Source organism: Marmota flaviventris, chromosome 1 (assembly GCF_047511675.1).
Source record: "Marmota flaviventris isolate mMarFla1 chromosome 1, mMarFla1.hap1, whole genome shotgun sequence".
Taxonomy (NCBI): domain Eukaryota; kingdom Metazoa; phylum Chordata; class Mammalia; order Rodentia; family Sciuridae; genus Marmota; species Marmota flaviventris.
The window spans coordinates 148033205-148057962 of record NC_092498.1 but is presented as its reverse complement, the minus strand read 5'-3'; the positions used below and the strand labels follow the sequence as shown (position 1 = coordinate 148057962).

General features: G+C 50.3%; 1 protein-coding gene and 1 non-coding gene across 11 annotated transcripts; both read left to right on the top strand.

Moving 5' to 3' along the window:
- The first annotated feature begins 1646 nt into the window (after positions 1 to 1646).
- Positions 1647 to 18544, top strand: Tchp (trichoplein keratin filament binding). 10 transcript variants are annotated; one of them, XR_011708695.1, is made up of 14 exons: positions 1647 to 1771; positions 2510 to 2703; positions 3612 to 3822; positions 4405 to 4461; positions 6181 to 6249; positions 6511 to 6684; positions 7471 to 7583; positions 7765 to 7831; positions 9887 to 10059; positions 11676 to 11757; positions 13696 to 13881; positions 14393 to 14536; positions 15350 to 15505; positions 18149 to 18544. XR_011708695.1 is itself a non-coding variant. In XM_071617195.1 (13 exons), the coding sequence occupies exons 2-13, from the start codon at positions 2510 to 2512 to the stop codon at positions 15380 to 15382; spliced, it is 1503 nt and encodes a 500-aa protein (XP_071473296.1). In that variant the 5' UTR covers positions 1647 to 1771; the 3' UTR covers positions 15383 to 18544. The 10 variants fall into 10 exon arrangements, 4 of the variants coding, with proteins under 4 accessions (XP_071473296.1, XP_071473297.1, XP_071473300.1 ...); XR_011708694.1 differs by having other exon boundaries at positions 18145 to 18544; XR_011708690.1 differs by having other exon boundaries at positions 17577 to 18544.
- Positions 17983 to 18056, top strand: Trnav-cac (transfer RNA valine (anticodon CAC)). Its single transcript has one exon. It is a non-coding gene; the product is annotated as a tRNA-Val (tRNA).
- Positions 18545 to 24758: the final 6214 nt, after the last annotated feature.

Here is a 24758-nt window from a genome sequence, read left to right as displayed (position 1 = left end):
CCAGAGGAGCTGGGTTCAAATCCTGACTCAGCGACCTTTCAGCTGTGGGTTTCTCAGGCAAGTAATGGCACCTCTCTGAGGCTCAGCTGAGGCTCAAATAGGTACAATAAAATATTTCACAGTATGTGTGCGAGGAACGAAGGAAAAGGTACTTGTCAAGATATATGAGCTTCAGGCTTCATCAGTATAATCTTGAGGCTGTGTGGGGTGGTCAGTGAGGATGGCCAGCCAGCAGAAGAGGCCCAGAGGCCATGACCTGGGGCCTTCAGGCTCAGGCTGCTTGGGAATGGCCGCCCTCTGGTAGGGGCCCTCGAGTCTCCCTTCGGGGAGCTTTTCCTGTCCTTTAGGCAACTGTGTGGATGAGGAAACAGGCCCAGAGAGAGAGACCCAAAATCAGGACGTGAAGCCAGGTCTCCCCGGACCCCATTCACATGAAGTCCCTACCCTGCTCCCCGGGGCCTGGCAACAGACACGCGCTGTGTTCCTTGCTGCGCTGATCAGAGCAGGCAGCTGTCTCCCTCGTGCACTGGGGATACAACAGGTGAGAATGGCCGTGAGCTTGGCCAAGGATCAGGGCCACCTTGGGGAGTCTCGAGCACAGAGCAGGTCAGCTCCTGAGGAAACCTTATCAACTAAAGAGAGGTGGGATGGGGGGGCTCCTGATTGTGGGCCCCTAGGTCTGACCCTGTGAGTGCTCCATCTTTATTTACTCTCCCAAGAGCCACCCACAAAGCAGCACAATTGTTAACGCTATTCCAGAAGCAAGGAAACTGAGGACAGAGAGGACGAGACCTGTCCAGGACCATGCAAGTAGCAAGGTGTAAGTTGAACATGAGCTACACCCCCCAGCCCTACTTTCTATTATTTTTAATGGAATAGCTGCTACGTAAAATAACTCATGTGAATTATAAAACATAGGAAGTATATGAGTAGAATGAACTAGAACGAAAGCTCCTGATCCAGTCTAAGACTATCATGGAAAGTTACCAGGAACTTGTAACTTTTAGGTTGGCAGTTCTTCATCCCAGCTGCACACTGAATACCCCTGGGGAACTGGGAACAACACTGACACTCTCAGAAAACCTGATTTGCTTCGCGTTTGGTCTGGGCATTTGGATTTTTAAAAAAAAGGCAAGTGGACTTTTAGAAGCTCCCCCTGTGCAGCCATGTTTAGGGGCCCCTGTCAACCTTACTATTTTTCAGTACTGAGGATTGAATCCAGGGCTGCTCTACCACTGCCCTACACCCCTAACCCTCTGTATTTTTTATTTTGAGACAAGGGAATCTACCTAACTGCTGAGGCTGGCCTTGAACTTGTGATCCTCCTGTCTCAGCCTCTCTGGCCACTGGGAGGTGCACTAGCGTGCACCACCATACCTGACTTTGAGGACCGCTGCCATATTCTCCTCTTCTATCGTATCGCCTTGATTTCCGCACGCTCTTCTTCACCTTCATCCCACCCACGTAACCACCCCGCTGGGTTTTGTGTGGACTAACGAGGTTTGTTGCTGATCTCCCGCCCACCACAAGGGGGCGTCAGAAGAAAAAAAACACAGTCTTCTTTTTCTTCGCGCCTCCAAGATCGCGCGGAGGTGGCTTGGCCCTCGTGGCGTTCCGTTGCCCAGAACGTTACCCAGGCAACGAGCCGGAAAACGGCCGGCATTGCTGCACCGCGGGCTGGAAGGGAACCCTCGGAACTGGCCCGGCCTGGTCGGGGCCTGTGGGAGCTCGGGCCGGGTGACTCTTCGGAAACTTTGGGGCACAGGAGAACGTGAGTCGGGAGGCTGGGCTGGTCCGGGGGAGCCCGCTGTAGTTCGGGTCCCGCAGGAACCCTCCGCAGGCGGCGCCGCGCGGGCAGGAACTCGGGCGGGGAATCGGGACGCGAGCCCCGGGCGCCTGGGGGCCGGTCCTCTCTCTGCTGCTGGGGCGCTGGGTGTGACACTTTGTAACTGCTTTTGTTAGATGTGGGTGTTGGAAGCTGAGAGGGGGATGTGGTTTGTTAAGGGAAACCGCCCTTCCTGGGGGTCTGGAATCTGAAGCTGTGACTCGGTGCAAAGGCTTCTCCACGGCGGCTTTACAGGACCGAGGACAGAGTGCGTTAGACCTGCCCCCGTCTCAGCACAGGTCATACGTGGGTAGCAGCAGGCCACATTGGACCCACGGATGAAGATTATGTGCCCTTAGCACCTGGAGGATGATGCCTGGTCTGTACACATCTTCCCAGACGTTCTCGTTCAAGCTCTGTGCACACCTTCTGCACGGCAGGCAGCTCTTGGCTCAGGAGGAATGGCGACCAGAGATTACCCTTTGCTTTCCAGGCTCCAACATTGTAGCCAGGCAACTTGATTTCCTCCATGCATCTCTTTCCTCAGGGTCCCACATAGTAGCCCGAAATACTTCCAGGTGCTACACCCAGGCTTAGCTCTTCCTGGGCTCTACCAGAGCTAAGGCATGTTGGAACCGAGCCTGTGCAGTTGGCTCATTTTCCTGCCATTGCTGTTCCTCATAGATGGCGCTCCCCACTCTGCCCTCCTACTGGTGCAGTAGAAGGCTTCTGGATCAGCAGGCAACTCGGCAGCGACAGAGAGAGCAAGAAGCCCGGCTTCGGCAGCAGTGGGACCAGAACAGCCATTATTTCCAGAGGTCTGACATCTATACCTCCAAACAGGCAGAATGGAGCTCCAAAGCTTCCTACCTGCGGAGGTAACTGTGCAGTAGATGGAGGTGAGGGGTGGCACTTATTGGTCAGGGGATGTGACCTTAAGGGCCAGGGGAGTGTGGTTTGATGGCATGTTTTCTTGAGATTTGCCCGACAGCATGGATGACCCATGTGGTGATATATTTTTCAAGCTGGAAATTGGGGAAAAAAATCAGGATTGAGGTAATACATTTGCACTGGAAAAGATAAAATGATATAGAAGTGGACATATGGTAGAATCTGGAATTCTACCCACATCCCAGAGAGAAACATAGTCAACAGTCTGGTACATATCCTTCCATATTTTTCCCTTTTTGTGTTTAAGTACATACACAGACACAGCCCATTTTATAGAATAATCATAAAAACATGGAGATTAAAAGCATAAGATTTAGAGTCAGACCTTGGAAAGCCTGGCTGTGTCATTGTTGTATGAATAAGCCTCAGTTTCCTCATCAGTTATTTTATTTAGTGATTTTGAGACAGGATCTTACTAAGTTGCCCAGGCTGGCCTCAAACTTGAGATCCTCCTGCCTCAACTTGGCTAGGATTACAAATGTGCTCCTCCACGCCTGGCTGGTGATGATTAAAGTGAGGCCCAAACCAAACCTACTTCATAAGGACTCAAGTGATAAATAATGTAAAACTTCCATGTGTATATTACCTGGCACATAGTAATTGCTCAAAAAATTAGCTATTACTACTATCACATGTGTATATACGTCCATTATGTTTTCTCTTTGCAAAAACAAAATATGCATCTTGTTCTGTGACCTGCTATCTTCACCTTGGCTTAGAGCACCTTCCTGTGTCATTGTTGTGTTTGCCTCAGTCTCTCCTCTCCACGGTGGAGTAGAGCATGCCACCTGGGGCTGTAGCACGATTGATGTTTCATGGGCCTCTTCTTACCCAGCATGCATGCCTACCAGCGAGAGAAGATGAAGGAGGAGAAGAGGAAGAGTCTGGAAGCGCGTCGAGACAGACTCCGGCAGCTTATGCTGGAGGAACAGGACCTGCTGGTCAGGGAACTGGAAGAGCTGAGGCTGAGCATGAACTTGCGGGAACGAAGAATCCGGGAGCGGCATGGGAATCTGAAATCTGCCCAAGAAGAACAGAGGAAACTGGTAACTGTCATAGCCCTTAGGAGGCTGTGGAGGAGTAGGAGCATCCCCACCTGTCAGTGTAGTGACATGGGGTCACTCACTCCTGGGAGCTCTGGTCTGATGAGATGCCAGTTACCCCCAGAGCCAGCCTGGAAGAGTGCCCCCTCCATTCTTGTGCAGGGAGCATTCCTCTCTTTGGCCCCTTAAAAGGTGACAGCTGATTCCTCTTTCCTAATTCCAGTTTTGTGGTTCCACAAAGGTCTGGGACTGCTGTATTTTATCTTCCAAAGCAGTTGTGGAATGGTGAGCCCCAGGCTGCTCATAGCCTGCTGTGTATTTGGGACCCCCTAGAAAGAACCCATCTGGCATCAGATTTTGGCCCCCTTCATCACCACCATAAGCGTCACTTGTCAGAGCCATCCATTCTGTTTGGATGCCTGGCTCCCAGTGCTGTAGGTGCAGGTCGGGTGGATTTGAATGATGGGTGCAGTGACATCTCATAAGCGGGAGGACATCTTGGCCTGAGCTGACTTCCATTGTGCATCATTCAGAATATGAATGGATTGGAAAAGCGACATCAGACTTCCCCTTTTGTGTTTTCAGATTGCTGAACAACTTTTGTATGAACACTGGAAAAAGAACAACCCGAAACTCCGAGAGGTAATCCACTGATTTACCTGAGTAGATAAAATCATGAAGCCAGATTAAAAATTTTTTTTTTTTTTTTTTTTACCATGCGTCTTGTTCTGGGTTGAAATGGGAGGGAATCTCCAGCTCCTAAAAAGAGCACCGGGTCGGAAACCTGGTCAGATGAGCAGTTCATTGGTTTGTTTTACTATGTGTTCATTGACGTTCATGGTTTGCTGCTGGGGTGTGGTCCTTGCCCTTAAGGAGCTTGCTGGCCAGTGGGGGAGCCAGTGGGCAACTTGTTCAGTGCAGGCTACAGGGAACTGGGCAGGTGGTTGTGGGAGCCCCACTGTTCAGGGGTTGAGGAGGCATCCCAGAGGAGTTAATAGGGTGGTGGGGTCCTAACTCGACAGTATAATGTGGGGGAAGAACTTCTAGTAGAGGTGACTGCGAGAGTCAGGCCTGAGTTCTGAGAGCAGAGTAAGTCCAGGGGCTGTAAGAGGCTGGGACATCACACTAGAAGCGGCAGTCCCCAAGAGATGAGGCTGGTGAGGCAGACAGAGTCCGACAGTCCCCTGGAGGCCCTGGGGATACCCAGAGTGCTTTACCAGGGCATACCCAGAGGAGGGCGTTGAAGGGGCTGTTGCGTAGCCCAGCTGGGGGATGCTGAAGGCCTGAACTGGGATGGCAGGAGACAGGTGGATGAAACTGCAGGACCTGGTGACAGGGAGAAAGGGTGGCATCCAGGCTTGGTGGCATCATTTAGCAGAGACTGGCTGAAGGAAGTTTATCCCAGTGGTGAGTGATATTCATCTACTTCAACTTAATGGTTTGAGCACATTTGGCACTATTACTTCATTTGTAGTCACTTTCACAAGCTGGCGGTTGCTAAGGGATGGAGTTTCTGGGCGCTTTTGAGTGTCGTGTGGTTAGCATTGACCTGTGGGAAGACTCCTCTCCGTGGCTGTCTGTCATCTAGTGTGATGTCCCAGCCTCTTGCAGCCCCTGGACTTACTCTGCTCTGAGAACTCAGGCCTGACTCTCGCAGTCACCTCTACTAGAAGTTCTTCCCTCACATTGATACTGTCGAGTTAGGACCCCACCACCCTACTAAGTCAATAACTAAAAGTTATTCACAACATTCAGTTCATCACAGTGTTTACAGTGTTGGGGGGAAAATTTAAACTGTATAAATAATTTCAAATGAAAGAGTGTCACATTCCTTTTCTAATCCAGAAGATTCTCTAAGCCCATATCTCTGATAACCCCAGACTTGTTGGACCTGCTTGTTGCATCATTTGATAGAGGGAGCACCTGTTTTAACAGTTATTACTTTGCAGAGGAAGTTTTGGGGACCATGCTCATGGTGGGCTCCCAGGGTCTGCCCCATCCAGCTATCTCTCAGAGCCTGGGAGTCTGGCACTTGAGGCCAACAGAGGTGGCTTTTGAAATTGTATTTCTACTCAGTGTTTGTGCTTGCTTCCTCCTCTGCCCCACTGACAAGAGTTCCTGTTACTTTGTTTCAATGCTGGAGTTTGGTTTAGAAGCCCCTGGTCCTTTGGTTTTCTAATTGACAGCATCCAGCCTATGTCAGAGCCCCCCATGCGCCCTTACCAAGCCACTCAGTCCTCAGACAGAAGTCATGATCATGTTCCAGCGGGTGGCATGGAAGGTACCAAAAACTGTTCCCAGCAGTAGTATGTGTCACATAAGCCAACGAGGAAATTAATATTGTCCCCCTCTTATCCTCAGATTGAGTTGGACCTTCACAAGAAGCATGTGATAAACTCTTGGGAAACACAGAAAGAAGAAAAAAAACAGGTGTAGTATGTGACTCTGGAAATAGCCACATGTGTGGTGGTTGAGAGTGTCTTTGTCTCTGGATTTTCTTCCTGTTTTATATTATTGACTTAGTGACGAGGTGCAGGCCAGGTGATCAGGGCTAATGGGTGGAAAGTGACACATGTGTCTTTAAGGGCATTTATTGTTGCTGGAGTTTGTTTTGATAACATTTATATTATAAAGACCCAGGGAGCTGCATGTCACAAGTATTGGCTCTCAGGTTAATGTGGCTTCTTGCAGGAGGAAGCCACCAAAGAGCAAGAGAACAGACGCTATGAAAATGAATACGAAATAGCTCGGAGGGAAGCAATGGAGCGGCTGAGAGCCGAGGAGGAGCGGAGGCACCTGGAGGATAAGCTGCAGGCGGAGGCGCTGTGTCGGCAGATGGAGGAGCTGAAGCTGAAGGAGATGGAGGTGAGTGAGAAACAGGCCTAGGACAGGTCCTCAGGTGGCTGGGCGGGTGATTCCGGGCACTGCAACCGCAGACCGTGCTCCCTTCCCATGTACTCCCATCCAGGTCCTCCGTGCTCTGAGGTCGTGTGCCTAGATTCTAGAACATTGGCCAACCAGCGATAACACCTGTTCTCCTAGATGCAGTAGCCATCTCTGGGAGTCTTAGAATGTGGGTTTCCCGTGTGCTAAGCAGACATGACTCAGTTGGATGAGGCAGCACATGGCTTTCCGCTGGTAGCTGGTCTTGGGTCTCGGGAGTCTCGGAGCCTGTCTTTTTTGAGGATACTGTGCTGAGTACTCGGAGGGGGCTGGATCTTCCCCTTTACATGCAGGGAGGCCCCATATCCTTTGACCTCCTGTCCTCTTCCTTTGCCTTGCCTAAATGTTTTAATGACTGGATACTTTGTGCCCACCACGAATTCTGGATGTGAGAGTAGAGCCTGAGCAAGGTCCTCACCCCTGGCCTCACGTGGTTGCTGGTCAGGTGGGGAAGCAGCTGTTAAGGTACAGTAAGTGTGGACAGCACAGAAAGTTCAAGGGGCCAGAAAAGACCCTTGCAGGAAGTGACTCAGTTGAGATGGAACCAGTGGACAAGTTAAGCTGAGAAAGGGGCTGAACCCCAGAGGTGGAGGGGATTGTGAGCCATGGGGGCAGGCCATGTTGTGTAGTTCCTGCCAAAAATGGAGAGGAGAAATCGCGGAAGATTTGGTTGCCATGATCTCATTGGCTTTACCCTTAAAACTACAGGCAACCAAACTGAAGAAGGAGCAGGAGAATCTTCTGAAGCAACGGTGGGAACTGGAGAGGCTGGAGGAAGAGAGGAGGCAGATGGCAGCCTTCCGGCGGAAGGCAGAGTTGGGGTGCGTGTGGGGAACCCTGCCGTGGTCCAGGCAGGCAGCCTCTTACATCCACAGACTCACACTGGAGTCCCTGGAACCCATCCTCTCCATCCACTAGAGGATGTCGCCTGAGTGAGCAGTTGTCTTTCTCCATTCTGTTGTTTGCAAAGTACTGAAGCAGCCCACGGTTTGTCATTTATAGGCGTTTTTTGAGACATCAGTACAACGCACAGCTCAACCGACGCACCCAGCAGATCAAACAGGAACTGGTGAGTCTGAGTGGATGTCTTGGCATTTTTCCACCCTTTTTTGAAAAATATCTTCCACTGCTCAGTAGACACTTGCATTCTCTTAAGAATTAAAAAAAAAAAAAAATGAGGGGTGGGGAATGGGGAGATGTTGGTCAAAGGATACGTACTTCCCATTTTGTTTAGGTTTTTTTTTTTTTTTTCCTGCAGTACTGGGGAGTGAACCCAGCGGTGCTCTGCCACTGAGTGACAACCCCAGTCCTTATTATATTTTTGAGAGACAGGGTCTTTCCCAGTCTGGTTTCAAATGTGATCCTCCTGCCTCAGCCTCCTTAGGATTAGGAGATTAGGAGCATTAGGGGCATATGCCAGCATGCCTGGCTCTAGTGACAGAATGAATCAAATGAACAGTTTGGGGATTATAGCTCAGAATACTGTTGCTGTGATTTGAAATCTGAGGATGCAGCGCAGGGTTAGGGCATAGGTTTGACGTGCATGAGATCCAATGTTCAGTTCTCAGCACCACCTAGAAAAAAAATATTTGTCAAGAAAGTAGTGTTCTGGGCTGGGGATGTGGCTCAAGCGGTAGCGCGCTCGCCTGGCATGCGTGCGACCCGGGTTCGATCCTCAGCACCACATACAAACAAAGATGTTGTGTCTGCTGAAAACTAAAAAATAAATGTTAAAAAATTCTCTCTCTCTCTCTCTCTCTCTCTCTCTCTGTCTCTCTCTCTGTCTCTCTCTCTGTCTCTCTCTCTGTCTCTGTCTCTCACTCTCTCTTTAAAAAAAAAAAAATAGTGTTCTCACCACAGGAAAAGGTAACTGTGAGGTTATGTATGTTAATAGCTCGGTTGTAGTAATTATTTGCCATGTACCTATGTATCAAAATATCAAATTATATTTCAAGGACTGGGCTTGGTGGCACATACCTGTAATCCCAGCTGCTCAGCAGGCTGAGGTAGGAGAATCACAAGTGTGAGGCCGGCCACAACAACTTAATGAGACCCTGTCTCAAAATGGAAAGTTAAAAAGTGCTGAGGATGTGGCTTAGTGGTAAAGCGTGCCTGGTCAATTCTCAATACCAAAAAACCCCCACAAAAATTATATTTCAGTGAAACTATTGTTTAAAACAACAACAACAAAAGAAAACCTAAACAGCACAAAGATTCCTCCGTGCTGCCCCTCCCCTGGGATGTCCATTTGGTGCCTGTTTGTCTAGATACACATACCTATAAAGAGTTAGGTGCTTTTTTCCTTTGGCTGTTTTTGAATACGATTGAGGTTGCATTCTTTTAGCATACTCAGTAGTACATACATAACTTTAAAAAGAGCCGTATATTTAGATTGAGCGTGGCTTTTTTATTGTAGCTGCTCAGTGGTTCCTTTTAGGTTCTTTACCGAGCCCCCCATGAGCAAGGGAGTCAGCCCTGCATTCCACACCCTCCCGGCCTTCTCTATCAGGGCAGCTTGTTGGGACGCAGAGTCACCCCTGTGCATGCTGCCCCTGTGCGGGGCATGGGCCGCCTCCAGCTCCTCCCTCCTGCGTTGGAGCTGCAGGAGCGGTGCGTGCACAGCCTTGGCGATCGTGTCACTGTACTCGATATTCTTAAAAGTGGAATTGCTGTCAAATTATGTTCTAAAAAGCTGTGCTCTTCCTATGTCCAAGGGCTTGTGGTGGCACAAGGTGGTGGAGAGGGGACTCTGCTTTTAGGCAGCAATTCCACTTCTGCGAACATGAACTGCAGTGACAGATGCGCAAAGAAACGCACACACTGCTCCCTGCAGCTTCAGTGTGAGAGAGAAGACCCGAGAATGACCTGGTGCCCCTGGGCAGGGGATGGCCTATTGCATGGCTGGACCAGGGCACCCGCACTGTCTGAACCGCCCCTCCTGGTTACCTGTGATGTCTTCTGGAAACAGTCCAGCATCTTCCCTTCTTCGTCTTGGGAATGTGGAGTCTCCCTTTGCAGCTTGTGAGGAAGGGATGGGGGAGGGGACGTGTCCCTGTGGGAGTGGCGCTCACGTGCTGCACCTGGGCTCTGGCCAGGCGCCCACTGCTGCACCTGCTTCCTCTAGGAGGCAGACAGGCGCATCCTGCAGGCCCTCCTGGAGAAGGAGGACGAGGCCCAGCGCATGCACCTGGCCAGGCGGGAGCAGGCCCTGGCTGACGTGGCCTGGATGAAGCAGGTCATCGAGCAGCAGCTGCAGCTCGAGAGGACGCGGGAGGCAGAGCTGCAGATGCTGTTGAGGTGAGAGGTGGCAGCTGCCTGGCTTCATGTTCCTGCTCCCTGCTCTAGGACCTTGAAATGTCTGTTAGGTCACCAAAGGGCCACCTTTGGGTGTGTGTGTGTGTGAGTGTGTATTGAACCCAGGGTGCTGGGAGCTACACTCCCACCCTTTCTTACTTTCTATTTATTTATTTGGGTTGTTGATAGAACTTCATTTTATTTATTTATGTGTGTGCTGAGAATCGAACCCAGTGCTTCACAGATGCCAGGCAAGTGCGCTACCGCTGAGCCCCAGCCCCAGCCCCTTTACTTTTTATTTTGAGGGGGGTGTGTTAAGTTGCCCAGGCTGGCCTCCAACTTGCAGTCCTCCTGCGTCTGCCTCCTGAACTGCTGGGATCACAGGTGTGTGCATGCCATTGTGCCTGCCTCCACTTTCTTCTTTGAAGCATTAGTCCCTGTTAATTTGGCCATTCCCTTGTGGTATTCAGTACCCTGAGGTATTCAAAGTGGAAATTATTAGGATTTAAAGTAATGATGTGTTCATTTTAAATCTTAGAAATCTGAAAGGGAATTGTTATAGATCATGGAAATGTTGAATGCTTCTTGGGTCTATTAAAATGGGCCTGAGTCTTGTATGTGTGTATGTATAAATAATGCATCGTATGTGATATACGTCAGACATTATACCTGTGTCATATACACATACATACACACATGTATGTGCACACGCACCTCTTTTTGAGATGAGGCCGTGCTGTGTTGCTTCAAACTACAGGGCTCAAGCAATCCTCTTATCTCAGCCTCCCAAGTAGCTCAGGCTATAGGTGTGTACTGCCACACCTGGCTTTGAAGCCTAAAAATTAAGCAAGTAAATTGAAATAATTTAATAATATGCAGCATGCACTGAGCACTTCCTGGGTGCCAGACACTGTGCTGAGTGCTTTGCAGCCCTCCTGTTCCTGCATCCTAACGTCCAGCTGAGTTGCAGGTGTGCGGGACATGGATACTAGAGGAGGTCATTTGTGGGAAGCCATCTGTGAAATACATGACGACCTTCTCAGGGCATGGAAGCCAGGGAAGGAACGTTCCGTGGTTCTACCCCAGTAATAGATGGCCCAGTGCACTTGACCTTTTCCTTCGCTCTGCTAGAAAGTTCCTCATGTAGAACTGAGATGGGCATATCCCGTGAGGAACTGGACAGCTCACCTTCATCCTGTTTTGGTGAAGAACATTCTATGGAAGGCCTTTGATGTTTCCTGATGTAAATAAAGCAGGCTTGGACTCCATCTTTGTCCAGAAGCTCGATCATGGTCAGCTTGCCCGCCCTGTCCCCTCTTTTGAAACTACTTTCTGTGTTCTGTGGTTTTTTCACTGTTTATTTCTCTTAGCTTTAATTTCTCAGCCAGCCCATTTCACCCAGGGGAACTCGTGGATGCGGGTGGGAGTCATTTCCCTGCAACAGGGTGAGCCAGCTGTGACCCCAGATGTAGGGTGACAGGGCTTGCTTGGGTACAGTGGTGCTCTCCCGTCTCCATGTCCTGATGGTCTTGTTCATGTTAGATGGCTGCAGTGCAGGTCAGCACTAGTGCTCTCTGTACGTGGTGTGAAGCCTCTGTCATCCACTTGTGTTTGCCCAGGGAGGAGGCCAAAGAGATGTGGGAGAAGAGAGAAGCAGAGTGGGCCCGGGAGCAGAGCGCGCGGGACAGGCTGATGACCGAGGTAATCCCAGCTGCGGGGGGCTCGCCTGGCTACTGGTCCTGGCAGTGTCTGGAGTCGGCCGTTGTATAATGATCCTGCCACGCGTTCTGGGAATAGTCTCTGGTTATTTTAAGTGGGCTTTAAAAAGCATTGTAAAAGTCATACAGGCTTTTTAGAAATTCAGTACAGAAAAACACAATTGGAAAGTCGGGGCAGAGCGTCCCTGCCCCCGCCCCCCAGCCACGGCCGCTTGGCTCCTTCCACTCTCCTGTTTCTGTGCAGGGCGTCTTGCCTGCATAGGTCGTTTTTTTGTTTTGTATTTATTTTTTTGTAAATACTGTGCTACTTGATTTCCAGTTTCCACCTACTAGTTCATCTGGTAAGTGTCATGTTGATGGCGTCGTCACGAGGTGCACCCTGGTTGGCTTTCCTTTTCCCTCTGTGGACATTCTGTTGTTTTCTAACTTTGAGTCATGATAAGGAATGCTGCGTGGAGCACCTGTGGGAGGCTCTCCCTGCTGCGGGTGTTTTCCCTGGGTGGGTCACCAGAAGCCCACCAGAGAGCATGTGTGGAAGGTACACCCATCATGGGTACTCTTCCTGCATCAAAGGTATTTTTCTTTTTTTAAATCAATGAATTTTTCTTTTAGGAATTTCCCATTGTGGTTCCTTTGCTGTCCATCTCAAGGATGCCCTTTTTTTTTAATTGTTCATGTCGTGGACCTTTATTTAATTTCTTTATTTATATGCAGTGCTGAGAATTGAACCCTGTGCCTCGAACATGCTAGGCAAGTGCTCTACCCCTTAGCCCCAGCCCCAGCCCCAGGATGCCCTTTTAAAATAACTGATGCTTAATCCAGTCGTCCCATCAGCCCGCCATCCTTTTTTGGCAGATGGCTTCTGTTTGAACTTCAATTATGGACATACTGAGAGGCTCTCCCACTTCTCCCTCCAGGATATTTGGGATCTGATTTCTTCAAGTCATTGACTTTAGGATCTCTTTTGGGGTGAAGGGATCTACCTGGTTCTCAATTGCTGACCCCTCTAGACATCAGTATTCACATCATCCTCATCGCTGTCATCACCCTCAGGAGCAGTACAGATGTGGGACATGCCAATACCTAGATAAAAAATATAGAGGTCTCTCTTACTTTCCATTAATTGCCTAGTAGTTCCTTCCCATTGACCCAGCAAATAGTCCTGGGAGTAAAGCTAACCACAGAGGAAAACACTTGAAAGTGGTTCAGAATAATGCAAGGTCGCACCTTGTGCCTGCCAGTATGCCACATTTTTAATCCCTGGGAAATTGGGTCGCAGTTGATGATTTTTCATTTGTGAGTACTAAATATTCCCCAGTGGCTCTGATTTTCTCCATTTAAATTCCCCTCTTGGTTGTGGCCACTTCATGTGTCCTTGCAGAGAGTAGAGCCGGTGTGTGTGTGTGTGTGTGTGTGTGTGGTGGCTTCCTGGCCACTGAGTCTCGGCTGTGGCCTGGGCCTGTGGCGGGACTTGACGTTGCTCTGGGGCCCAGTCTCCTACACAGCACTCCTCTGGTTTCTGCTGCATGGAGAAGTCGATTTGAATCCAAGCTTAGGCTGACCAGGTTGTCCCTGGTCACCTGTGTGGCTTCTTTCTTTATTTCAGAGCCCGTCTGTTGTGTGGGCCTGTTTCTATTCGTTTTCCCTGGTCTGGGGAACGGGCTCCAGCCAAACTCTTTGGGATGTCTCTGGCACCGAGCCTGCATCTGGGTGTGAGGAGAGGGTGGGAAATGCCTTTGTACCTGGCAAACATGGCCAGCACTGGTCTGGCTGGACCCATGGCTGGGTCTGAGTCCTCCATCTGGGTTAAGGTGGGGTCTGAGGATTAGGCTGGGCCTTGAGGCAGCTGCAGCCTGTCTGAGGCTCGTAGGACGACAGGTGTCATGAGATTCAAATCCTCCTCTTCCTCTCCTGAGGATAGGTTCTGATGGGGAGGCAACAACAGATACAAGAAAAGATTGAACAGAACCGACGGGCCCAAGAGGAATCCCTCAGACACAGGGAGCAACTCATTCAGAATCTCGAGGAGGCAAGAGAGTCGGCCCGCCGAGAGAGAGAGGAGAGTGAAGAACTGAAGTCAGCTAGGAAGCAGGAGTTGGAGGCCCAGGTGGGGCTGACGTTGAGGGCAGTAGCATCTCTGCCAGGAGCCTGAGGCAGCAGGCCCTGCCTGGGTTCTGCATCCATGGGACAGAATCTAGAGACCCTTGACTTGGTCTGTTGCCCGCCCACTCTGGCTGTTGAGTTCCAGCAGAAGCCTGGTGGGCTGGGGTTCACTCCTGCAGGTCCCTCATCTCTGGTGGGCACCAGGTGACATCCCTGTTTCTTTGTGCTGTCTTCATCTGGAAGCAGCTGGCTTACTAGACTACAGGTCTCTCTTTGGTACCTGATGTATAACCCAGAACATTCTCCTACACACGTAGCCTGTCCAGAACTTTTTACCAGGTCCATAGCACCACACAGATGGCTTTTTCCATCCCCTGAGTCCCATTCCCTTTTACTGGCATTTGCCATCATTGTTTCTTAGCTCTGACCCGCAGCCGGGGTAGGACCACAGGCTTTCTCTCCCAGGGCTCTCACCCATGGGCCTTTTCTCTGGTGATTTTGTTCTTGGTGCCCAGGTGGCAGAGCGCCAGCTGCGGGCATGGGAAGAGGACCAGCAGGCGGAGGAGGAAGAGGCGGAGACCAGGCAGGCAGAGCAGCTCTCTGATGCTCTGTTGCAGCAGGAGGCGAAGATCATGGCCAAGCAGGGCTACCGGCCCAAGGTAGGAGCCTGCCAGGCGTGGGCCACTGAGCCCTGTGCTTGCCCTGTCCTCCCTGTCCCCGGGTCTTCCCCGGTCCTCCTCACTGATCTCTCTCCTGACTGGTTAGCGTCTGATGGTCTCTTTCAGTCCTTGGTTGGGCCCAGCAGTCCTCTGGGTGATTTTTCTATGGCTCCTGCTGCTATATCCCAAAGACAGGGTCTGGACTGGGAGTTGTGTGCCTGTCCACCCTGTTTGGGGACAAAACACAGTCTAAAGAGCTGTGGCCACAGCTGGTGAGAGGAGACAGTGGGGCCAGGTTGCACCTGCTCAGTAGCCAGGTGACCAGGAGACCCCCTGCTGGCCTCTTCCCTCTGGCTGATCCTCTCTTCCCCTCCCTCCTGTCTCTTGCCGCACTTGAGTGACCCCTATGGACAGCACCCTGAGAAGCACCTGCTTTGAGGGAGCTGACTAAGGGAGGGCACTGCCTGCCTTTCCTGGGGCCACCCAGGCCTTTGGTACTCTAAGGGGCACCCTGTGGACACCTGCTGCAAAGAAAGAGGACTGTCTGCTTCATGGTCAAACAGAACTGAGCGCGACAGAGTTGGCGCAGGCCCTCATCTGCAAAGGGCCTGGAGGCAGGGATGGGCAGGGATGGGGAGGAGGACCAGGGTGTCACAGAGCACAGGAATGGCAGCTTCTAGAGGGCCTTCTTTAAGGGCTCAGGTCAGAGCTCTTTCAGCTGTAAGTAAAAACCAGCTCTAATTAAAATGAGGCTACTTCCCATCTTCCAGAGACTGCTGATCTGATGGTCTCCTGCCTGCTTTCTTCCCTCAGGCCTACGGACATCCCAGAATTGCTTGGGACTAACTTTGCTGGTACTGTAGGCACAGAGAAGAATGGTGCTGAGTTCTTTGACCCGCAGCTGCCAGACAGTGTTTGGCTCTGCTCAGGGTTCAAGGCAACACCGGGAGCTGAGCTCTGCATGCTCAGGTGTGTGGTCAAGGGCAACTTGAAGGGCCTGGCGTCCCCCGGAGTGGATGTGCAGAACCCTGGTGTGACGCCCTCTCCCGCCTTTCTCATCCAAGAGCCTCTCACAGCTCCCGTTCACGGTACTCTTGTAAAGTATTCATAAATAACTTAAGGTTCTGGATCAATACTAAGAGGTACAAGTCGTATTTCATAACAGGATATGTGGTTTCTCGTCTCCCCCGTGTCAACTCCAGAGAAGACTAGCCAGGGCGTTGCACATGCTAGGCAAGCACTCTGCCACGGGCCAAATCCCCAACCCCATACTTTAAAATTGTCATTTAAATTTAACTGTTGTATTGAAAACAAACTTACAGGTCTTGGTGTAGTTTATTTCAAGGTTTATGAATTTAGTAGCCTGAAAGGAGCACATCTTTTATATTTGGGAAGCAAAGAACTAGGAATAATTAGGACCTTCCAACAGTCTGACGGTCTCTGAATGCTTCTGGAAAGGTGGTGAGAAATGAGTCTTCCTCCTTCAGGAAGTGTTTTGTGAGAATTTCTGCAGAGTGTGTATGCAGGGCAGTGATCACAGTGTGTGTTGCTGACCCTGCAAAAGAACCCCAAACGGTCCCCTGGCTGACTGGTCTTTTAAAGGCAGGGCCCTGACCTTCTAGTGTCTGGGGAAGGTCTCCGTTTCACGCAGCCACCTGGGACTTTTGTGCCCAGAGAAAGGGGCTGAACCTGAAGAAACCAGATGGACTCAGACCACGGACCCGCCCCCCCTCTTCTCCCACTGTTGTGTCAGTGTGACATAGTCCCAGATTTCTCTCTACAATAGCTACAGTTCCTTGTAGTAATGATCATATTTTTATGACTGGTATTTTTTCCATACTCTTCCTCTGAGAAGTCATTTTCATGACATTGTATTCAAGGTTCCATGGCTCAGGAAATGACAACTAATTATTGGCTATTTTCCTATGGTTATTAAAAACCAGAGTTTAGTAAAATATTTCTGAGTCTCAGGGTCACATTTCCTCTCCCTTCCATCATGTTGTGAAAACAAATTGAGCTGCAGACTGCATCCTGAACCCGATGTTCGTCCTGTGTCTTGGGTTCTCCAGGAGTGGCCCCCGAGCCCCGCTCGTGTCGTGCTTGCTCATTTTTATCCCCCAGATGTTCATTAATTGTGACATAAAGCCCTGCTTGACAGCGCCACTCCAGGCTTTGTCCCTGTTGCTCTTATTTATCACTGCACAGTGCATTGCTCGTGGTGGCTCTTTACAGATTTAACCCACCTCTCCCACAGGTCTGGATGTTTTCTGTGACTGATCATTTATTGGTCATATTCATTTTTCTTGTCACAGGACTGTGTTCTCCCTTTAAGTTTCCTTGGGAACTGCAGAAAGTTATTAGCAATCATATGCCGAGTTCCCATAGAGACCTGATCTGGACCGAATTCCTGGTAAATAGGTCTTCGGATTTTTACTGAACAAATCTTTTATTATTTTTGAAGCCTGGCGGTCATCTTCCCATTAGCATTACAATTCTGTCACATTGGCTCTTCCTAATACATTTTAAATATTTCTTCACTAAACTGGACTAAAATACCTATTTTGTAAATCTGGACGTTCCACCGTCTTCCTGTCCTTGTCATCTCCTGCACCTCTTACTGCATATGGGTTAGGGTTGTGACTATAGCTGTGCATAAGCAGATACCACCCGGTGACAGGGACGCCTGTGAGGAAAGTGTCACGCAGTCTCATCGCTGGCCAACAGTACTCATCCAAACTAGTTGGCCACCCGCCGAGGCTCTGCTGCCTTGCCTCGGGTGTGCAGTTGCCGCTGACCCACACCTCAGTTATGTGGCGTGACTGTATATTGGTTTTAATGTTTTAAAGTCCCTTTTTTTCCTAATTAAAATTAATGATTTCTAGGGCTGAGAATGTAGCTCAGTGGTCGAGCACTTACCTAGCATTCTCGAGGCCTCGGCTTTGGTCCCCAGCACCGCAAGATAAATAAATAAATAGACAAAGAAATAAAGACTTCTAGGTTATTCTTCAGATTCTGCTAAAGGTCGATTCCTTCTATACAGGACGGTGCTGAAGCCACTAGTGACACGAAGCGATTCTTGCAGCGCTCTAGAAATGGCGGTCTTCCTCTCTGCTCTTCATTCAGCACACATCTCTCTAGGGATGGTTGAGTGCTGGGTCTGGGCAAGGGACAAAGCTGAACAAGAACACTGACACTGGAATGGGACACAGATGAGCAGACACGACTGGCCGGCACAGAGCCAGTTGCAACTCCTGGGGTTGAGAAGGCCATTTGTGCAATAAGTACACCCGGCACCAGCAGATTCTCAGTGGATACAATGAATTTTTATCACCTGGATTTTTTAGGTAGTTGTCAGTGAAATCGACCTTTAGCAGAATCTGAAGAATAACCTAAAAGTCTTTATTCTTTATCTATCTGTTTATTTATTTATACGGCATTTTGGGAGTGGGGGTATAGCTTAGTTGGTAGAGCACTTGCCTCACATTGCACAAGGCCCTGGGTTCAATCCCCAGCACCACCAAAAAAAAAAAAAAAAAAAGTAAGAAGGAAAAATATATGGTATGGCATCTTTTTTCTTTTCTTTCTTTTTTTTTTTTTTTTTTTTTAAGCAAGTGCTGGGAGTTGAACCTAGGGCCTCGCACATGCTGAGCACATGCCTACCACAGCGCTACGCTCCATCCCAGGGCATCACCTTAAAACCGTGTGACACCTGTGAAACCATGGCGTTATGCTTCCCAGTGGTCTTGACCGACTCAGCATGAAGCCACGTGGAGTTGACACTGCAGTGTCTTCCTTCTAGAGAGGCATTCACTTTGTGACCTAATGTTGTGATCAACCCAAAACACTGTACCTACTTCAGAGGATGGATGCATGTGATTTTTTTTTTAAACATGTAGTTGCGGTTTCTATATTTTCACTCCTATATGTAGTTGATTGTGTAAATACACTTTCTTTATTCTCATTTGTTTGACTTCGATTTTTTCCTATTAAAAACTTTTCTAAGCCGGGTGCAGTGGCACATGTTTGTAATCCCAATAGCTCGGGAAGCTGAGGCAGGAGGATCCTGAGTTCAAAGCCAGCCTCAACAACTCAGGGAGACTCCGTCTATAAATAAAATACAAAAACAGGTTGAGGATGTGGCTCAGTGGTTAAGCACCCCTGGGTTCAATCCCCAGTACTACCCCCCCCCCCAAAAAAAAAAAAAAAACCTTTTTCTAAACCTCTGCACATAACTTCTAGTGCCAGGTGATCTTGAAGCTGGGAGTGGACCTTTTTCAGCATCATCGCTGTTCTGCAAGTGACGAAGAGCCTTGGTTCAGGACGCGGACTGCCTTCTAGCTGCTTCGGTACCCTTTCCTCATCGTACTTTGCTTAGCCAAGCAGAAAGACCACAGCTCCTTTTTGTTTATTTTTCCCTAAACACTGGGCCTCCATTTCTGTACAGAAACATTCATAGTGGAGTGAGGTTGGTGAGAGATTGCCTGAGCGGTGTGGTATGGTGGACTGTGCCACTGACCTGTGGCTCCTGGGACAGACACTGCACCTGAGTGGCTGCCCCACCAACTCGGGTTTCCAGTTCATCCAGATGTTTCTTGATCCTTCTGGTTACTGACACCAGTGGGGTCCTTTTGCAGTTTGAGCTTCTGCCATTTGTAACCCAAAGAGTGCCAGCCTTTAGCCCCAGGCCTCTCCGCCTCCCAGCCCCTTCCAGGTGAAGCGAGGTGGGCCCCCCTTCCAGGCCCCCTCCGAGTCAGTAACTCCTGCATCACCACCACACCGTGTGCTGCCTGCTGTGTCCCGGAGCCTCCACTCCCAGAACTCACCAAATGAGCCAGACTCCCATCCCTAAAGCCCCAGCCAGGGCCCTTCTCCCAAGTATAGTCTCAGAGAAGTGACTGGTGACACTGTCCTGCCAGCTGCACAAACCATGGACCTACAGCCGAGTTCTGCTACTGACCTGGAGTATGAGTCCATCTTCACCCCTCTTGTCACCACCTTTTGTGGTGACTTCTGTTTACCCTATATCTTCTTCATTCTGCAACCAGAGATCTTTTACAAAGGTATCTGAAATGAAAGTCATTCGCCTTCTAGAGCGCCCTCCCATGATGCCTAGGGCCAGTACCGGGCCTACCCTGGCTACACAGCCTGTAATGCCTGCCTCTCTAGAAGGCTGCCTGGGACCAGGCCCGAGGAACAGGGAGAACACTGGGGCAAAGACCTTGCTCACTACGTTGGTTCAGGTTGCAGACCCTGCTGACCCAGATGTCCAAGACGGGAGGCTTCTGGGTTTGGGATGTTATGCACACCTTGAATTCGGATGGAGAGCTTCCAAACCAAGTTCTGGAGACATTCCTGCTCGGCTAGGTTAAAAGGTGTTCAAAAGTAGTTATTTTCATAATTCTATCTTAAGGAAATAGTGCTACCATGTGGTTATTTCCCCCCTCTCTCTCTCTCTGTGTGTGTGTGTGTGTGTGTGTGTGTGTGTGTATTGTGGATCAACCTTTATTTGTATGCTGAGAATTGAACCCAGTGTCTCACACATGCTAGGCAAGTGCTCTAACACAGAGCCACAACCTCAGCCCACCAAGTGTTTATTTCTAACAGTATAGATGGTAATTTTCATCTGGGATGTTTTTCTATATTTTTCTAGAGAACATCTATAGCTTTTGAACTCAAGGAAAGTGATATTTTAAAAATAAAGTGGGGCCAGGGAGGTAGCTCAGTGGTAGAGCACTTGCCTAGTATGGGTAAGGTCCTGGGTTGTGGGTGGAGACACACACACACACACACACACACACAGGTGCTGAGGCCTGTAGTTGTACCAGTGTCAATGTCCTGATTCTGATTTTGTGTTATAGTCAGGTGTGGCCATCGTGGGAAACTGAGGGAACAGGGTCCTATTATTTGAAAGTAAAAAAAGTGTAGGGAAGGTTTCTTGAGAAAGATTGGCAAATAGGACTATGTTAAGAAGGCTTATCTTCAAGATACCTAAGAGGAAGAAAACTGACCACAGAATAAGGATGTTTGTAACACAGAAATCTACCAGGGGATATGTTAATGTTCAGGACATTTAAAAAACTCCTATGAATAATCTTTTTCTTAAAAGAACCCAGTAGAAGACTGAGTGTACACCCCAACAGGTACTTCACCAAAGAGGAAATCAAAAAGGCTAAAAACATGGAAAAGCAGGCAACCGTATCATCAACCAGAGAATGTAAATTAAAACTGCAGCAGGGCCCCAGGGTACAGCGCTCGTCTAGCTTGCACAAGGGCCCGGGTTCAGTCCCCAGCGAAACAAAACACTGCAGTGGGGTAGATCCCATTAGCAAGCCCACCGTGTCAGCCCAATGAAAAAGGCTGTTAATCAGTGCTGGGGAGGGTGTGGTGCATTGGGATTCTTCATGCTGCTGGACCAAGATTTTGAAAACCTGTGAGGACAGTGAGCTTTGGAGATGCATACCCTGACCCCGAGGCCCCCTCCTAGGTGTATACCCTACAGAGATGTATTTCCACATGTACTGAGATACAGATGTCAAACAGTTTTACTCAAGAATCAGAAATGCTCGCGTGTTCATTCAGTGGATACCAAGCAGCATTGATCATGAACCACACAGTGTCCCCACTGAATCTTACGACATTGAGAGCAAAGAGAAGGCATCCTGAGGGAACGGGCACGTTTCAAAAACAGGGGAAAGTACGCTTTTAAATTGGGGACACACGAGGACTAGGGGAAGGAGGGCCCATGGCCATCTTCTGTTTCCTTACCTGATAGTCGGCACACAAATGGCCACTCTGTCATTCTGCAGACATGTCAAGACTTTCAGAAAGGGGTGTATAAACATGTGAGCCACAGAGAAGGTGAGGCGAAGGACCATCTGTGGGTTCCATCCTGAGGCCCAGGTGTAGCAGCCTAGTGACCGCTCTCTGAGCCCAGTCCCTCATCTGAATTGACTGCAGAGACTCGAGGGTGTGGGAAGATGAAGTGCAGGGAATACAGAGCTCAGAAGCCCTCATTATTCCCGCAAGAGGATGCCTCCCCACAGGAAGTGACCTGCCAGTGGTGGACTGGATCATGGCCCTGCTGCTGGACTTGGGCAGGACTTTCACTGTCTTAATCAGACGCAGGTCAGACTCACACCTCTTTCTCCAGTTCTGGGTCAGAGGCTCCCTCTACTGAGGGGAGGCGCCTGTCCTGGAGGGAGCCCTCCTCCCCCCGCAGCAGGCACAGGGCTGCTCCCTCAGTCACTGAGCTGTGGAAATCTGTGAGGTCCTCATATCGTTCCTGCCCTTGAACTGGGCAACCACCACAGAAAGATCAGGGCCTGGTTGAGCAATGGTTCCTGAATATCTTGGTTTAAAACAAATAGAAAAGATGAGAAATATTTGTGAAAATATAGAAAAAACAGACCCAACTGCCCAAGCGGTTAAGCCTCCTCCTAAAGCAAGTGGAGACCCTGAGCTGGGGCGCGCTGGGCAGAGGCTGCATCTTGGCTCAGCTCCACACTCCCCCCAGAAGCAGTGCGAAGGAGGTGGGGACCACAGGCTCTGCTCCGGCCCTCCTTCCTGCTGGGCCTTGGCCAAGGTCCCTTGCCCCTCCTAGTTCCCGGAGGTCTGCCATCCTCATCTGGGACGTCCACTGTGCACGTAGAGCCCTGGCGTTCAGAGCCCAGGCTCAGAGCTCTGCCCGGCTGTCGCTACCTGGCTGTCGGGCTGAGTCTCAGCTTCCCCATCTGCAAACTACCAAATAGGTCCCAGGGAAAGGCTGGCTTGAGACGGGGACAGCCAGGCAGTTAAGGGGAGAAAGAGGCCACTGTAGTCTGATGGGTGCATCTGCAAGACCAAGTCAGATTTAAAACTTCCCTGTCTGTGAGGTGTTGGGGCCAGAGAGAGGGCTTACAGGACCACGCCCAGGGAAGAGGCCAAGGCCAGGTGAGTGGTGATTATCTGGGCTTCCAAAAGGGAGAGACAGTGGCACGCAGGCCAAGGTGGGGCTGTGGGGTCCAGAGGGCAAGGTGTTGGAAGGGGTGAAGAGAGGGATTTTGGAGGAGGAAGAGGCACCAGGGTCCTTGGAGAGTAGCTGCACTGGGGAGAGAAATGGGGCTAAATGGTTTGGGGACTTGGGCAGAGAGGGGGCACCTGGGCTGTGATGTGCCCAGCAGGGGCCTGGGGCAGAGACAGACATTGTGGGTGGATGGGAGGGTGAGGTGAGAGTCCATGCGGTCTCTGACCTCCAGTGGCTCTTCCTTCCAGACCTAGTTTGTGGTGTGACCTGCACATCTGTGAAGTGGATGGATGGCCTCTATCTGGGTGGCTCTGGCTTCCGGCCAAGAGGAGCCAAAGTCAGTTGGCAGCAGTGTGGACCCTCAAGAGTGTAGTTCGCCAAGACTGGCTCCTGGACAGTCTCATGCACCTTGACTGCTGGGTAGCAAGGCGGTCCCTCCTCTGATGGTCACCAAATGTCTCTGTTTGGTGGGGTGGTGAGGTGGCCTGAGGGGTGGCCTGTGCACAGCCTCGTGGATGGAGGATACTTCTGTCAGTGTCTTGAGCAGGTGGACAGAGGCCTTGGTCTGTCCTGCTAGTTGGCCACTCGATACTGGAGAGGTCCAGGTGCCAGCAATTGAGGGATGCAGCCTCCCGCTGGAGGGTCACAGGGATTTGGACTCAGGCTGACAGGGCCCCTTGTCGAGATGTGGCCTTAGCTGCCCACCTGCCTCCTCTGGGCTAGAGGGGAAGGGCCCTGAGGCTGCTGCAGGAAACCAGCCCACCCGGCATCCCCACCCCAGAAGGCCACATTCTCTGCCATTCCTTGGTTAAGGTAGTGACTTGGCAAAAACGAGAAAATAGGGACAGGCCGACACCGCCGCCTCCCCTGGGCTACGGGCGTTTCCCTCATTCATGGGGTGCAAGCCAGCTCTCCTCCTCCCAGGGCCTGGCAAGGAAGCAGATGGAGGTGACATTCCTAGTGGCGACCTGCAGTGAGCGCAGCTCAGACCAAAGCGCATTAGGAAACCATGTTCAAGGCAGAGGCGGGCAGTGTGGGGGGGCCAGGAAGAGGCCCACCTCAGCCTCTTGGCCCCACAGGGCAGAAACATCTGTTCCCAGGCCCCTGAGGCTCCGGCTGGGAGGTGGGGCCAGCGACCTCCGCAGGAAGCCCTGCTCCGAAGGCCTCCTGGGTGGGAGCCTCCAGCCCAGTGGTTCAGGGACCTCCACAGCAACCATGCTCCACTTCTCCAGATTGCCTCCTTGGAAAACGTCCCCAAGATGGTAGCCCTTACCCCACCCTTTTCTCCTGTCCGGAAGGAGCGTCTCAAGTCACCTGTCCAGAGGACAACTGGCTGGCTCTGCGGAACCCAGGTGTAAGTCTCTGCCTGATGTAAGTTATAGCAGACCCGTGTGAACCTACACAAGGCCTTCCTCTGAAAGTGAAAACTGGTGTGGCCTCAAGAGATGAACTAATCCCTCTACCTGATCACCTGTTGGGAAAAGGACAGGGCATCCATGCTGGGCTGGCTTTGGTGGACCTAAAAGTTAGAAATTTTAAGGAGAAAATACATCATGAAAGATTCCTGGAACTAGGATCTCCCTCCCCCAGCACAGAGAGGTTTATTAGGAAAACAGATACATATTGAGAGCACAATGCAGACTATCCCCAGAGGGAGAGACAGCCTGGAATGGAACCAGGACCTTGATGCCTTAGACCTGGCTCCTCTGGAGGCTGAGGCGGGAGGATGATTTGAGCCCAGGAATTAGAGACCAACCTGGGCACCACAGCAAGACCCTATCTCAAAAAAACAAACAACCCACCCCCACCCCAAAACAATAGAGCAAGGGAGAAACCAAGAAAATTGATGCAGGATATCCTTTTCTTTTGTCGTACTGGGGATTGGATCCAGGGTCTCGCGATATTAAGCAAATGCAGTACCACTGAGCTATATCCCCAGCCCTTTTTATTTTGAGTCAGGGTCTTGCTAAGGATGGCCTGGAACTTGTGATTCTCCTGCCTCACCCTCATGAGTTGCTGGGGTATAGGTGTGTGCCACTGTGCTTGGCTAGAATTTTTTTTTAAGAAAGCTATTTGCTAATAAGAACAGAGGAAGAAAAATCTGGTCATTATTGACACTGTCTTTAAAGACGGCGTTATGTGAGAACAACTCTCTCCATGCTTCTATGAATATTTGGAAATACCACTAACTGGCAGAAAGCACAGCATGACCACAAGACA